Source organism: Drosophila nasuta, chromosome 2L (genome assembly GCF_023558535.2).
Source record: "Drosophila nasuta strain 15112-1781.00 chromosome 2L, ASM2355853v1, whole genome shotgun sequence".
In the NCBI taxonomy this organism is placed as follows: Eukaryota; Metazoa; Arthropoda; class Insecta; order Diptera; family Drosophilidae; genus Drosophila; species Drosophila nasuta.
In genome coordinates, this window is record NC_083455.1 from 2,050,776 (window position 1) to 2,067,280 (window position 16,505).

General features: G+C 36.3%; 3 protein-coding genes across 24 annotated transcripts in view; 2 read left to right on the top strand and 1 right to left on the bottom strand.

Moving 5' to 3' along the window:
• The window catches only part of LOC132798145 (voltage-dependent L-type calcium channel subunit beta-4), a 50,118-nt gene extending 41,834 nt beyond the window's left edge, over positions 1-8,284 (top strand). For 7 of the 22 annotated variants that reach the window (XM_060809886.1, XM_060809888.1, XM_060809882.1 and 4 more), the window contains 5 exons: positions 181-680; positions 764-931; positions 999-1,128; positions 1,673-1,927; positions 4,290-8,284. In XM_060809886.1, coding sequence (XP_060665869.1) covers positions 181-680; positions 764-931; positions 999-1,128; positions 1,673-1,927; positions 4,290-4,786 — 1,550 coding nt within the window. In that variant the 3' untranslated portion in view covers positions 4,787-8,284. Of the gene's footprint in view, positions 1-180; positions 681-763; positions 932-998; positions 1,129-1,672; positions 1,928-2,558; positions 2,797-3,129; positions 3,345-4,289 lie in introns of all 22 variants that reach the window. The other 15 variants (XM_060809884.1, XM_060809883.1, XM_060809887.1 and 12 more) reach the window with 7 other exon arrangements.
• Positions 8,285-9,595: 1,311 nt separating this feature from the next.
• LOC132798149 (D-3-phosphoglycerate dehydrogenase) lies at positions 9,596-14,772 on the top strand. The gene is made up of 7 exons (XM_060809902.1): positions 9,596-9,674; positions 9,763-9,857; positions 9,983-10,033; positions 13,017-13,171; positions 13,736-13,955; positions 14,011-14,143; positions 14,209-14,772. Exons 2-7 carry the CDS (start codon positions 9,774-9,776, stop codon positions 14,562-14,564), a joined length of 999 nt encoding a protein of 332 aa, XP_060665885.1. The 5' UTR covers positions 9,596-9,674; positions 9,763-9,773; the 3' UTR covers positions 14,565-14,772.
• On the bottom strand, positions 10,312-12,241 carry LOC132798148 (histone acetyltransferase Tip60-like). Its single transcript, XM_060809900.1, has one exon. The coding sequence runs from the start codon at positions 12,040-12,042 to the stop codon at positions 10,735-10,737; it is 1,308 nt and encodes a 435-aa protein (XP_060665883.1). The 5' UTR covers positions 12,043-12,241; the 3' UTR covers positions 10,312-10,734.
• Positions 14,773-16,505: the final 1,733 nt, after the last annotated feature.

The following is a 16,505-nucleotide window of genomic DNA, read 5'->3' on the forward strand; positions in this document are numbered from 1 at the left end:
TTGTACAATTTATATTTCAATTTTCTATAAAAATTATTAAAAAGAGAAAAAAAGTTTTAGTTGTAAAATTGGCTTGGCAACTCGTAGCGCTCGATCGTCGTCGGTAGAAATCATAAATTCGCTCATCCGTTGCCATTATCTTTCTCTCTCTACCTATTTGCGATGATACTAACAAATCAGGTGACGAATCAGATTCCATGGGACCAGGACGACATGGCAAAGCACCATTGGCCGCGCAACCAAACAAGGAGAAGCGAAAGCCGTTCTTCAAGAAGCAGGAAACCGCCAGCCCATACGATGTGGTCCCATCGATGCGCCCCGTTGTTTTAGTGGGTCCAAGCCTTAAGGGTTACGAGGTAACCGATATGATGCAAAAGGCGCTCTTCGACTTCCTCAAGCACCGTTTCGAAGGTCGCATTATCATCACGCGCGTCATGGCCGATATATCCCTGGCGAAGCGTTCCATTATGAACAATCCATCAAAACGTGCCATAATGGAGCGATCAAGCAGTCGTTCCGATTGCCTAGGCAAAGTTCAGGAGGAGATCGAGCGAATCTTTGAGCTGGCCCGTTCACTTCAACTGGTCGTACTCGATTGTGATACAATCAATCATCCGTCACAATTAGCAAAAACTTCATTAGCGCCAACAATAGTTTACTTAAAGATTAGTAGTAGTAAGGTAATTATCGTTATTATGTTTATACATATATGTATTTCTACTTTATTATTTAATTTCACTCAAATGCCTAATTTTGTAAATAGGTTTTACAGCGTTTAATCAAATCACGAGGCAAATCACAAGCTAAGAATTTGTCCGTACAAATGGTTGCCGCTGAAAAATTAGCCCAATGTCCACCCGAAATGTTCGATGTAATTTTAGACGAGAATCAATTGGAAGATGCCTGCGAGCACATTGCCGAATACTTGGAGGTATGTGCAGATTTACTGTTTGCGGTATATTTGTGTTAATCAACCATTATCTCATAACGCTAATAAGACGTACTGGAAAGCCACGCATCCGGATCTTCGTACAGGCGCCGTACCGGCCATTGCCAGGCCGCTGCCATCTCAGGAAGTGTCGTCCTCACCAACCGCTGAACAAGCTCGACTGGGTCCAACACCACCAGGTATGCCATATTGGGGGTTTATTCAATGAACGCATAGTCATTTTCATTCGCGTTATCGTATCGCTATCGTATCGTACTGTTTCCTTCCCTTCCGCTCGACGAAAAAATTTTAAGATATCAAATTTCAATATCCACAGTCTCATTCACAAAACGTTTGGCATATCAAAAATGAATGAATATAATAAAAATATGATCAATCGAACAGTCCATCAACACATCCAACTGCCACAATTCAGACTTATAAAATAAAAAAAAGCTATACATTAGTTTCGTTATCGGTTATCAACACAAATTCAAATGCCTACAAATATACATACAATCTCACTTTAACATACCTAATTGCAATATACGAATTATCAACAAATTATATTACATACATATGCTACATATACATTACATCAACTCGTACAAATACAATTCTAAAATTTGTCTTTCTCAAATTCAAATTCCCATGACTGTACCGTATAACCAATCGATGCTTCTTCTTGCTCTCTCTGCATTCGCGTGTCGTCGCCTTGTTTTCATTGTTTATTATCAATGCCAGTCGATGGTGAGGAATTTGAAGAGCTCGAGCCCCGCATGGCAAGTATCGAGCGCGAGGGTAGTCGGGAGCGGGATCGGGAACGTGACAGTAGGGAAAGAGAACGCGAAAATGAACGCGACTACTGGGATAGAGAGTTCAACCGTGATCGCAGCTCGAAAGACAGAGAAAGAGATTTGGAGTGGGAACGCGAAAGAGCACGCGAATGGGAAAGAGAGCGAGAAAGGGATTGGGATAGAGAGTTCGATTGGGACCAAGGTAAATTCAACTGTTCCATTTTTTTTATTTGGTTAATGTATCTGCATAAGTTTAAACAGCAATTTTTAAATACAGACATTCAACTTATTAGTATCGAGACGCATTCCCAGTAATTTATTTTGAGTTCACCATTAAAAATCGTATAGCGTAATACTGTTAATAATTATTATTATAATTATATATATTTGCTATAGAATTTTAGATATATTATCTTTACAAAACATTCTTTCAACCTAGTTCAGCGTTGTTTCAAACCTCATCATATCGCAGTACGTTGCATTTATTTACTGGTACATACATACATATATGCTCCATAATATACTGTGTATGTACATATGTATATACATATATACATTAGTAAGAACATATTTTGGTTTCTAGCTTAAATCTGATGCGCCGCAAGCATGGACTTTCCCTTGCAAATACGTATTCACCAAAATGAAACTCTATAGCTACCTTAACTGGTTGTGTCAGTCCGCTTACCAAAGTCTACATCCAATATTCATATATAAATATTTGACGCCCTTAATCATTTAATATCATATGCTGTACTAAATAATTTAAGTTTCTTAGATTTTGTGTTTTGTTTTTCATTTAAATTTTGTTTATTTTTTATGCAAACACTTCACAGCATTCACAGCACGAGACATATCCGGTTCCTTTTCAACAATGCTATAATATGAAATCCAATTACCAAGATCAACACAATAGCGATATATCAACAATGACAGTACAAACAAAATAAAGACAAACCAAACATAATCTGAATATCCAAACGTTTCAATCGATTGTATGCAATAATGAAGTCTGTTCCAGTTTAGATACATATGTAACTCATCGACGCTCAATTTAACCCGATTACGAACGAGGTGCACAGAGACCCAATGATACTATCTGTTCTGTCGGGAGCATTTTAAAGCGACCCATTTAATAATGATTAACAATAGTTTTTAAGATTCCCTTTATTTGAATTTTTTATTCGTAATCTATGCTTTCGTTTGATTAATAATACTAAACTTGAACTGATCTTAAGACCATTCTTTATAGATATGTACGTTTTAAAAATAGTGTATGCTTCTTCAAGACATTAACCATATTCGTGCAATACCATATTCGTAATATTATTCGTAAAAACTTAGGTCGAAAATCGAATCGTCTTATTGTCTAAATGAGCACATGCCATATTTTATACTCGTTTCTAGTTACTCCTGGCGTCGTGCGCCTCTAGTGTCCACGTTCACGTCCTCGTCCTCGTTCTACTTGATTCCCGCATTGCTCGGAAGACTCAGCCAGTACAGTCTAATAGTTGTCGATATCTTCTGTTTTTTATTTATTAATATTTTGTCATTTTCAACATAAGAAAAAAATCTAACGCTCATTACAAATTATATTCGTTATGTAGACACTTGTTGGTTTAGTGAGTATTGACTCCCCGAAAATGTTTTTTGTTTCAACTTTCATTCTGTTTAATTTGTTAAACATACCTACCTCTCCAATTTCCTTAACTTGCCACACTTTTTTATTCGCCATTGTTAGATATTAAATTGTCCTCATTTTTAACATTTATTTAAAAAACATTTAAATAAATAATAATGCATATAATAATTATGTAGGTCATGTTTGGAATAGTTATTGAGAAATAAAAAAAATATCTCACTTTTAAAAGAAATTCTTATTATCTATAATATTTGAAATATATAGTACTTCTATAATCTAAATTTATATGCATTAATAACTTTAGCCAAGGATATAAATGTGTAATTTATTGGCCGCACAATACCTTAAATGTTTTATAACCTCAAAATATTTTGAATAAAACAAGATATAAATATATGTTTTCCGAACGATAATTCTGTGCAATGAATGTAAATCTTGTGGTTTATATCTTGATAAGGATTATATAATAGATTAAAGTATCTTTTATAGTTTCGGCTTACCGAAAATACTGCAAAGTTATACCAACCAATTCCACTTGATCTACCCTCAATTCTTTGCCCCTAAATCCAAGACTGATGCATACTAATCGTTTTGGGAAAAGACATAGTAAATATAATCGTATATTAGCTTGACCAAAATGTTTGCACTCCTGTATTACTAAAATAATTGTTCAGCTGTTATTGAAGACACTGAAGATAAACACTACATAGTATATTTATTGCCGACAAAATGAATATATTGAGTGTATTTGATCATAATTATAAATGGCTTTGGGTTTTACAAATTTTTATGCGTTTTGAATGCTTTAATTTGGTTTGATTTGAGTTAACTTGTTTTAGTTTGGTTTTTGTTATTTGACCAGCTTTGGTTTGTTTTGCGTAAACAAAATAACTAAAATGAGTTTTGTGTGTTGCCCCTTTTGCAGGAGGTGCATCTTACCATCACAGCCGACGCCAAGCATCAGGAAGACACCAGGAGCGAAGCGGAGGTGTTGTTAGTGGTGGCGTGGGTGGCATTGGCCATTCATCTGGCTATGAACGCGACAGAGAACGTTATGAACGCCAGGAACGGGAACGACTTCATGCAAGGGATCGCGATCTAATGCACTATGATCTAAATAGCGACGAGATGCTAGATGAGCGGAACTTTGAATATCCAGCCATGAGAAGTGGTCCAAGTGGCGCATCCCATCATGGTCACCTATCGCGTGGCGGTCGACTGCTGGACGATGGGGACTTCGATCGTGAGGATCGATTATTAGGCAGCTCAAGAACACGCTACGGACCAGGACCAGGACCTTCAACTCGAATTGATGATCCTCGTGATGTGACACGAGCGACAGCTGTTGTCGAACGCGATCGCGATGAATACAGTCCGCACAGAGGTGGTGGGAGTAGTAGGAGAATGCTGAATGCCATGTAGGAATCGTGGATATAGGGGTGGGATCAGATCGATTCGAAAGCGCCAGGTTTGATGGAAGCACGTGACAATAGTTTTGATCTTGACATAATACACAAATCAAATCCCAAACGGCTGCAGTTATATAGACAGCACTCATTACCAGAACAGCAACCACAAGCAGAACCAAACCCAGAAATACATCCACATCACACAAAACACTCATTCCTACCCAGACAAAGCAGCGACCAGTGGCTGTCATCCTCGTCGTTCTCCCTGTCGCATGTGCCACAAAGGCCACGCGAACACTTCCCATTGCGACACCAGCCACTGTCCTATCCACAGGCACGTCCACGTCCACAATTGCACTCTTACACAAGTCGCCACTACACAAGCCCCTCCTCCTTCATATCATCTGCAGCATCGGAACTAAATAACAAGGATACGTACCAGAACACCTCATTCGTCAATCCGCCACCGAGCAACACGAACACTATGAACACGAACAGAAGCATCAATAGGCATAGCAACAGAAACCGACCCATAAGCAGCGACTCCAACCTAAAAGTACTGGACAACGATTGGTCAACGTCATCATCCTTCACGAAGATCGAGGCAGTCACGCATGCAATACGTAATAAGATCATTGTTGAGGAGGACGAGGAGGATATACTGAGCATGGATAGGTTTTATTGAAGAGATTTCAACGAGACACAAAAGGCACAAACACAAAACATTTTCTTGAGAATAACATACCGGAAAGATGAACAAAGAAATATAATGTTGCACAATACGTTTAATTGATTTGATAACTTTCCTTAAATCTAGATGGATGCTGGAAGCGATGAAAATCATATAAATTTAAATCAAACTTATTTATTTCAGTGCCAAAAATGAAAGTTCGAGAAAAATATGAGTAATATACACACACACACACATTTGTATATTTCCACTTTGGTATTGGGACTTGACGGAATAATACACTTACATAATTGAAAAAAGGATAGCACAATGCTAAGTGCAGCCTTATGTGTCTTAAATACTAACTAAAGCTAAGTGTAATGAGATTTTATTTAACGAGGGCAAATGTTTAAGTATAGTGAAATTAAATGAAATCTAAGCTTAAGATTTATGTACACCTAACGTCAGAAAATCATTTGTTAAAGCATTTCACCACGAAGGAAATATACAATACTTCAAGGCAGAGCCATAGGCATTGGGAACGCGAAAAAAGGTGGGGCGGTGGGGTGTGCAGGGCTTGACATATAGTGATTTGGGTGGGAGTCATTGTAGTTACGGTTAACCGTATATATTTTATGCATACGATAAACTAATTAGTAAGTGGCAGCTTTAATAATTTAGTGAAAAAAACAGAACTTATAATAACTAAGTAAAGGCAGACAACAGGCAAACACACACACCCACACACAAAAACACATGTACACAGCATCTAATATGATATCGATTGAAATCTCTTTAATAAAACCATCTATGCTCAAGCTATACACAATTTACTTCGAACTCCTTGAATAAAACTTTTGAAATATATCCCCTTTACTGAGTATCCTCCAGGATTATGCTTATCTTAACATGAAGTCCTATATTAAATTTAATTTTCACCTCTAAGTATAACTTTACTCCTTGCGATTTCTTCTTTGGCTAATCCTTAATCTTACATCACATCAATATAATTTAATTTCTACCTAGTTAGTTGCTTCAGTAGAGCAATTACTACTACCAGTGCCTTAACAAAACAAACAACATACAACAAAAGCTATCAAAATGGGTAACACCCACATAAAACACGTTTTTATTCTCCTGGGCCTCAATGTAGTCTACAATAGAGATTTAGATTGATGAAAAGCTTATTACGTTTTGCGCCTGTGTATGATTCAATCATTTAAAACATTAAACAATACGGAGAAACTATTGTAAGTATGATAATGATCTGGTCCATTCCAAAACGAGCACTCCTTTTACAATTCCAACCACCTGTCAGAATTGATCCAACGGTTTTTCAAAGTTTACAAAAAGAAAAAAAGGAAAAATAACATAAAAACGCACTGAATTCAAATCGATCGCGACTTTCGAATATGAAGAGAGTTGGCTGTTGTTCCCCAACTCTCTGCACTTCCAGCGCTTAGACTGAGCGCTTCTCAAAAGTTACTTCCACACCTTATCCATAATCATTCAGGCTAACTACGTAGTATATGAGCTTTGTTCGAATCGGCCTCGCAATAGAAAGAGATTGACCTCACGTTTGGTTGATCACTGCACTCCCTAAATACGTAGCTTAAGTATTTGGAATTTTGGAAGTTCTCGATTGATGGACCGATGTTTAAGCACAATTTTACCCTTTCAATTAAAACATTTTTAAAAAATTTGCAGCATTTTCGAGTGATGTGATATTTTTCAATATTCGAAAATTTTGCAGAATGTGCATTGGAAACATCGGTACTTCAGGCGATGATCTTTGGAAAACTAAAATCAGCTATCAGTCCAAGGGTATAAGAAAAGAATAGAAAGAAACATTTTGGAGAGGACAGTAGAAAGAAACGTTGTGAAATTTGTGAGCGTGGCGAATAATAATTAATAATAATATTATCAATATTACCCCGAAAACTGAAATTTTGATATAGAAATGTATTTAACATGGTTGCAAGAATTGCGAAAAATTGTTAAGTGTTCAATCCATATAAAACTAGTAGGCAAATTTGCATATGTATAAATAAATATACAAGTGGGGAAGACTATGTAAATGCGAAAAAGGAGAAACACAAAACCATGAATATATAACTTCTGGATTTTTTAATTTACCCATCTAGCAACGAGCAAATCAGAAGTACTAAAAAAAACTCAAAAAATTCCTTCATACATAGAGAAAAATATATATGAAAAGGAGACTAGCGAAAAGTAGAACATCGGAATTATGCTCATTTGCATTTTGCGCAGCTTAGAAATAATACCAATAAAAGTACAGATACATACAGATACATGAAGACATTCATAAACACGTACATAAATACTACATAATTAATAGACCTGCACTTTAAAACATTTTGTATCACTTGGAAAGGGGATTCAACCCCGATGCTACGACTGCGAATTTGATTGCTGGAGACATATATATATATATAATAATAATGAAATAATGATAATGCAATGATACGCAGGCATTTCTTGTATAAAGTGGCTACAAATTTATTTATTAGCTATCATAAAATATATTGAACATTACTTTTTAATACTAGCTTAACGTTGAAAGCAAATACGATGGGGAAAGAGTCAAGCAAAAACCAATACAAAAACCAAAAAGAAAATTTACGAGAAATAAACAATAAAATATATACATTTACCAAGTATGAATAGTAATATATGTATGTAAAATATACAAATATACTCATATGAATACATGTATGAACCGTATTGAATTCGATTCACAGAACTGGTAACACAATAAAATAAAATATGAATATAAATAAATGTAAATGTATCCTGCTATAATTAACAAAATTTAAATAAAACCAACTGTCAAGTGGAGATAACTTTACAATAGCAAACTAATATGAATAATGTTAAATACTATCTACAATGCAAACAATAAGAAATTATAATAAAAATTATATTATAATACGAAAGTTGTTGAAAGATTGAGCAACTCTTCGAATTATAGAGTAAAAATCATTTATTTTGAATAAAGCAATTATTTCGATCCAATCCAAAATAAAAATTTATCAAAAATAATAAAGAATAAATAGCAACAAGAACAAAAATGTATTTAAATTTGTTGACAAACACTTATACACAAACACACACAAACAAGCAATTTTATAGAGGAATACCCATAATTATTTGGGGCTTTTACATACACTTTAAATACAAAACACAAATTAAAATTTACTATGTAAAAGACTCCTTCTTATTTTTAAGCCACTTTACTTAATGCAATTTTTTTTATATCAACAATATATGTGAAAGTTTATAAACGAAGAACAAAAAGAAACAACAAATACTTAAGCACGCCTGAGATTCCGCATTCAAAAATTCTAATTCAAATTATTATTAAAACGCAAAATGGGTGAAAGAATTACCAAAACCAAAATCAGAATATAAAAACTATTTGTGCAAATATCAATCCAAATTTATATAAAATATTTTTTACGTACATATGTATATTGTAAAATCTGGTAAAATTACCATAATCGTATGTAAATAGTTAAAGACACATTTTATAAACGTTCGGTTCTTTATTTTCAGAAAGGGTACAATAATTGCAAATGACCATTTCTGCCCTGGGGTTTGAGTATTTTCAGTTAATTATTGTTTGATAAGTTTCGATAACTTTATTTAACATATGATTAACACAAATACGAGTATGTAGTTAAATGAGCGCTAAATTGCGAATAAAACCAATTAAAACAAATAAAAAAACAAATATTTAGATTGGTTGGGTAAGAAGTATTGATATATTTTCGGATTCTTTTTTCATTAAATCTTATTTGCCATAACCAGAAAGTATACTTACCTTTCAGATCTTTTGAGATTCTTTCCCAAATAATTAATCGGTAGGCTTTTAATATACATACGAACTTAAGTAGTCTGGCGCCCACATTACCAAAGATATAAAATATGGATCCTTAACCCTTGCGGCCGCTTACGGGTTAACAGCTTGTTTTCGCACAATCTGACTTATTTACAGTACATAGCACACATAGCCATGCATTTATGGGCACACACATTGGTGTGAGAGCGCACTCCCTCTTGATTATCAAGTTCGATCACTCACGCTCACTCAGAGAGCAGAGTCGTTGAAGTCGCTGTCCAGCCGGTTCGTTGGCCATTGACTCTCACATTTTGAATTAGTTATATTATCAAGCTCATACCGACAACAAGTGCAGACCCCCGCGCGTGAGTGAGTGTACTAAATATTATTCAAGTGTTTTAAATATACTTACATATGTACATTATATTCTCTACGGATTGCACTTAAAATTCTAAAGTATTTTGCAAAATGCCGCTGAAAATTCAAAATGTTCTAGTCTGCGATGCAGTCGATAAATCGTGTGTAGACCTTTTACAAGAGCACGGCATCAACGTAAGTTCATAAATCTCTCTTTTGCAAGTGTATCAGCTTGTAAAAGTGCATTAATGTGCATACATGGTATACATAAGTATACAGGAAACTTAACTGTGGTTTTGATTTGATTTATTTTTACTCAGGTTACGTACAAGCTTAAACTGCCAGTTGATGAGCTCTGCAAGGAAGTAAAGGTATGTAAGAATCAGATTGCACAACAAAAACATACTTACTTTATTTCCAACGCACATACTTACTGTATATAGTAATGCTATGTGTAGCGGTTGTGTGATCATCCCGGGGCACATAGGTGGCATTACATACATACATATATGAGTTAATATTGCTTGTGAGTTGCCAACACGTGTTGTGTCTTATCTTGCATTTGAAAGTAAAAACAAAAACTTATCTCTATAATAAACAACACTTTATTGTTAATGCAATATTTTCCGTTTCCATGTATACACTTTATTTGAGCAACAATTCAATTTCAATGCTTTTGCTTGATACATTGATGACTTCTTAAAATAAAATGTTTTCGTCGGCTTAAAACGAACTCAAAAATGCAAGTACTCAAAGTGTTTCTACAAATGTGAACAGGTATGTACATTTATGAAAGAAGATTATCGTTCGCGGAAATCTGTCTGGACGCCCATCTACAGTACACATAAAACACTTATAGCTGTGCTTATAAGAAACAATTAATAATATTTGTGTCAAAGTGTTGATTAAGGTTTGCTTATTAGCAATAAAGCTCCAAGCTCTTTAAATATGTTAGATTAATATATGTATGTGTGAACTTATATGTAAGAAGTTGGCTCAGAAATTATTAGAATGTATAAAAGTTTCCGCAATCGATGGGTTAATGCTTTCCAGCGGTCATTGAGCGTTTGGATCAGTATTTTGGGGTCCAGCGCAGACAGTTTGAATCTATGCGTAGTTTACATTTTTGCATCGCAACATGATGCTGCGTAATGGTGTCTTTGTCGACGCAAATTATATGCTGTCCCTTACTATATTTGAGAAGATTGAGGTTATTTAATGTATAAATAACATCGTCCTTATGTATGCCAGTTTGTTCGGAAATATCAATAATTGTTGTGCTTGGTCGGTCGCCATTAAGTACGGAAGTGTAATTGATTAAAACCTCGAGTACAGCCCATGTCCAATAAGAACGATATGACAGAAGGCCCAGATCAGACAGTGGCTTTTCTGGAGATCCTGTTTTGCCCTCGACTTTGGAAAGCTCATAGCTGAACTCAATTAGCAGTTTCCCGTAGCCATGGCGCTGATATGGCGGTAAGGTCAATAGGCAAGCCAAGTTATTTCCATCAGCGCTGATTTTTTCTTTTGAGAAGTAACCGATAATGTGAAAGCCTCGAGAATCGAACTCCGTCATTACGTAAAAGAGAAAAGGATCCACATCATAATCAAGATTTTTGTGATCTAAAAATAGTTTAGCCAGTAAGCATAAATTTCGAGCAAATATCTTGTTTCGACGACCATCGATCTCAAACATAGAAATACTGTCCTTGCGGTAGATCTCATTGCCAGGCGGATGCTTTAATGTACACTTGGATAAATGACGACCCAAGCTCTCGCGACAGCCACAATATTTTAGACAGAATGCGCACAAGTAAATGCAATCCCCTTGACAAAGCTCCTTCGGATATGGCGAAAAGTACCAGGGCTTGATGCGATACTTTCCTAGCTCGATCCATTCCACATTCCTTACATCTTCCTCGTCTATTTTTTTCTCGGTGCCAGATGATTTAATATTTGCTACTTTTCCATCCTTATGTGTGTTTTCATCATTGTCAAATAGCTTTGGCTTAACATTAGAAACTTCTTGAGCATCCTTCGTGAGTTCGCAATGTATGTACCTTTGAAGCTCAAGGGACTTTTCACCGTTGAGTTCAGCATTCCGTTGAATTTTCTCTTGTGAATTTTTAACAGCGCCGCTGCAACTGCCGCGGTCGGTGTCAATTTCCATTTGCAGCAATTTTACATTATCAATAGATACCCATTCATCCAGTCGCTTATTGCAATCAATGTAGTGGACGTAAAATTGGCGCTTTCTATCAACTTCCTTTATGGCTAATATCTCCGCCAGTTGCCACTTCCCAGTCGCTTTCATGAGGACTTGAAGACGGCATCCCACAACCAGAGACACAGCACTCTTACTATATGTTTCTGAACTCATATTGTATCGGTCGTTAAATCGAAGATACAAAATTGTGTCCACTTAATGCAATAATAAAAAAAACCTATTCGTACGCTTCTTTTTCAGCCGTTTATTCCAATTTAAGTTTTTTTAATTAAACCGCATTTTTAAACCGGAAACGGATTTTTGAAACGAAAATGCGTGATTGCGATCACGATAATCGTTATCGATAAGTCATTGCTTGCACTTGACATAAATAAATAAATACTCGATACGGTAGTAGCTTAAAAATCACAAACGTATTATTAATTGGACATCTCAATTTGATCTAAGTTACGATCTTGAATTAAAAAAATTATATAATAATTCAAAGTTAATCTATATTTCTATTTTAGAATTTATCAAAATGAATTATATAGAATAATTCAAAGTTAATTTATACTTATATTTTCAAATTTAACAAAATGATTAAATTAAAGAAATAATATTTAGATAAGAAAATATGTATACATTTCTTAATTTTTTAATTTTTATACCAGCAATTCATATAAGATAGACAGAGTTTTTTAAATGTCTGCTCAACTTCACAAGTTTTTTCTAATTGTAGAACTTCAAATCGTATTAGACTCGATTCGTGCCTATAGAGCTCGTGTAATGCGAGCATTGGGTGTATTATCGATTAGACACTCAATAGTTAAATATATGTATGTATATAAAATATCTGATTTGTTTCCTCGAAAAAAAAAAAAATTGGAAAAAAGTACATCGGATTGAAGATGAAATGACTTATTAATATGCATTTATTTTATGTCAAATACTTGTGATTGTCTTCGGCCTTTATTTGATGACAACAAGAAAGTTTAACAAAATGCAATCCATTTTTCAATAATGCCAATATTTTGCACATGCATTCATGCATACACACATGTACACATGTACATACATATGTATGTTTGTGTAAGCATTCATTGTGCGCGTTACATATTGCTTTTACTGTATATTAAACCTTTCAGAACTTTGATGCTGCGATTGTACGCTCAGATACAAAAATAACGGCGGAAGTCCTTGCAGCTGGAGCTGGGAGTCTTAAGGTTGTGGGTCGAGCTGGAGCAGGAGTAGACAATATCGATGTGACTGCAGCGACTTCGCACAATGTCGTTGTCCTTAAGTAAGTATGTATATAAATACATATGTATGTTATATACAAATGTTCTTCAAGAATACGATGTCGGACGATGTCTTATTTGCGTGTGATTTAGTACTCTGCTTCTGAAAATGCAACAAACGAATATCAGTTTATGTCTGGTCTTATGTCAAATGCAATAGACGTGTTCCCCTATATGGTGCTGACGACCTCGACCTATCAACTTAGGTACCCTATTTGTAAGGTGCATGAAATTGACAATATGCACATTAAAGTGTCTCATCGAAACCAACAAGAGAGGGATTGAGTTGTGGATGGAGTGGCGGGGTCGAGTTAGGTCCCTTGACGCGCATAATTAGACCGCCACAGATTTTTGGGTGGAACTCTGCTGTTTTCTGAACTCTGTTAAACGAAGTCCTTATTGCCAATGAGCCCGCCTGGATTGAGAGGGATACAATGCGAATACGCGATATTCAAGATATTTGCATAATGCTGTCTAGTCACAACAAGTGCCTTCATCATTCTCCTACTTCAGCTTGGTTCAGTGTTTGGTGTATTTATCAGAAATTGTGTATTTGTTGCTTTTAGCACTCCGGGTGGCAATTCTATTTCGGCTTGTGAACTGACGTGCATCCTAATTGGCGCTCTCGCGCGCCCCGTTGTGCCTGCCGGTCAGAGCATGAAGGAAGGTCGCTGGGACAGGAAATTGTATAGTGGCAGCGAACTCTATGGAAAAACTCTGGCGGTGCTTGGACTGGGACGCATCGGACGTGAAGTGGGCATTCGTATGAAGACCTGGGGCATGAGGGTAACCCATCTGCGATTAATTATTATTGTTCCTACCTATATCTCATATTCACCAGGTTATTGGCTATGATCCCATCACCACGGAGGCCGAGGCTAAGGCGGCGGGTATTGAAAAGATGACCTTAGAACAGATTTGGCCGCTGGCCGATTATATTACTGTGCACACTCCTCTGATACCAGCTACCAGAAGTAAGATAAACTTGCATTAACAATGAGTCTTTTGTGTCTGAAACATAATTCAATTCAATTCGCAGATCTCATCTCCACGGAAACGCTTTCAAAGTGCAAACATGGTGTCAAAGTTGTCAACGTGGCACGCGGCGGCATCATCGATGAGCAGGCTGTTTTGGATGCTCTTGAGAGTGGCAAATGCGCTGGCGCAGCATTTGATGTCTACCCTGAGGAGCCACCCAAGTCGGAGGTCACCAAAGCACTCATCAATCATCCTAAAGTTGTGGCCACACCTCACTTGGGCGCTAGTACCTCAGAGGCTCAAGTCCGTGTTGCTGTTGAAGTAGCAGAACAATTTATTGCCCTCAATGGCACGTCGCCAAAGTACACAACATACCTGGGCGTTATCAACAGGGAAGCCCTCAGCCATTATCAGTAATTCAAAACAATTTACCCTATTACTTTTATGTGCTCGATTGTGAGAATAACATATAAATAACTGGGCTAACACGGGATTGCTCCTCGCTCAAATCCCTGCTGAGCATATAATTATATACCGAAAATAGCGGACTGCGAGGGCCATATAACATCAATAATCCAAAATTGTAGTAAACAAGTTCTATAATAAAATAACGGATAAAATTCAATCATTGTATTCTAATTATTTTTTATTTATTGAATCTTTTTGAGTGTCAGACTAATAATTAGTGTTCGTATTTCTCGGGCGACATGTTTCGATCATTGGCTTCGTACATCTCTAGCAGGTTGAATATTCAGATCTCTTGAATTAACAAGATATAGTTTTGGCTTCCATGTGCTTACACCATGTGAGTCTGCTGTCATGGTGTTCTGCAAGAGCTGCGTTACTTTCTGTGAGAGGTGGACAATTTCCCCTGTGCTCGCATTTTTATTCGTTTACTTTTATTGGCTGGTGTTCCTCAAGGCAGCGTTCTCGGGCCGACTTTATATCTACTCTACACTTCTGATATCCCTACGAGTAGACAACTGACTACGACCGTGATTCTTAGACGATCTAAATTTCCACAACAAGCTTCAGCGCAACTCAGACTCTCAGACTGGCGTATAAAAGTAAATGAGCAAAAATGTAAACACGTAACTTTTACCTTAAATAGACGAAATTGCCCCAACCTTACACTAAACAATACCGTGCTTCCTCAATCAGATGAAGTAACGTATCTTGGCGTACATCTCGACAGACGGCTCACCTGGCGCACGCACATTGAAGCTAAATGAACTAACCTAAGGCTGAAGGCAAACAGTCCGCTCCCCCCTTAGTCTGGATTACAAGGTCCTACTCTACAACTCCGTTTTGAAACCAATCTGGACTTATGTCTCTCAGTTGTGGGGGAGCGCCAGCAACAGCAACGTAAAGATCGTGCAGAGAGCCCAAGCAAAGATCATGAGAACTATCACCGGCACCGTGGTACGTTCGGAGTGAAAACATTCAGAGAGACTTGAATACGGGAACGGAACGACCGATCCAGCGACAATTACTAGGACCGCCTACCTTAAATACAGTTTAAGAAACTGTTAGAATACTGTAGTATTTTTAATATTTAAACACATTTTGTTAGTCTCGTAAGAGAAGATTCAAAATATATATTTAAAAAAAAACTTTTATTGGATAGTCAGAAAGCCCTTTTTCTTCGTTGATCATCTGACGAAGACCTAATTGTGTTGATACTATCATTGGGAATTTAGAGCAGCCAAGAATAGCTGTATCGCCATTTGTTAGTCGACTGCTTGTTGCAATGTCCACTGTAAGAAGGACACACAGTAATAGTATGCTCGTCGGACATAGCAGTTTTGCATCTCGGTATCATTGCTCTCGTATTAAGAGTTTGTAAGAGTTATTTGCATGCGTAATTTTATCTCGCACATTAAATAAAAGCGATTTACTACAATTAATTTGCTCAAGAACATAGTTGCATGTTGTTCCCGAAGGTTTTCCACAGTTTTCCTTTGGGGTTGGGCTGAAAAACATTTGAAAGGCCTTTCTTTGTCAGTGCTCAGTGCTCAGTTGTGACCAAATTGAATTAGTAACTGCCAATACAAGAATGTGTTCGGGTTTGAGTAGCCCAAGATGAATTCTGTCATCTCTAGTCTCTCAAATGTTCTTACTGATTGTAAGCACATATAAACGTCAAATTAAATTAAGCAATTTTCAAATGACAAATGAAATACAAAGAATCATCTATTTACCACAAGCATCTCAGACACAAAAGAATTTTCAATTAGCGCATATCGAATATTGGTAACAAATTACTTCCATAAACATATGAGAAAAAGTCTCAATAGCTTCGAATTGAAATACAAGATAAAAAAAAAAATAAAACAAAAATGTCTTGTGGATATGAAT

Coding starts and splice junctions, on each gene's coding strand:
- LOC132798148 (XM_060809900.1), bottom strand. CDS start 12,042: ATGAGTTCAGAAACATATAGTAAGAGTGCTGTGTCTCTGGTTGTGGGA.
- LOC132798149 (XM_060809902.1), top strand. CDS start 9,774: ATGCCGCTGAAAATTCAAAATGTTCTAGTCTGCGATGCAGTCGATAAA. Junction 9,858..9,982: donor TACAAGAGCACGGCATCAAC/GTAAGTTCATAA, acceptor ATTTTTACTCAG/GTTACGTACAAGCTTAAACT. Junction 13,956..14,010: donor TGAAGACCTGGGGCATGAGG/GTAACCCATCTG, acceptor CATATTCACCAG/GTTATTGGCTATGATCCCAT.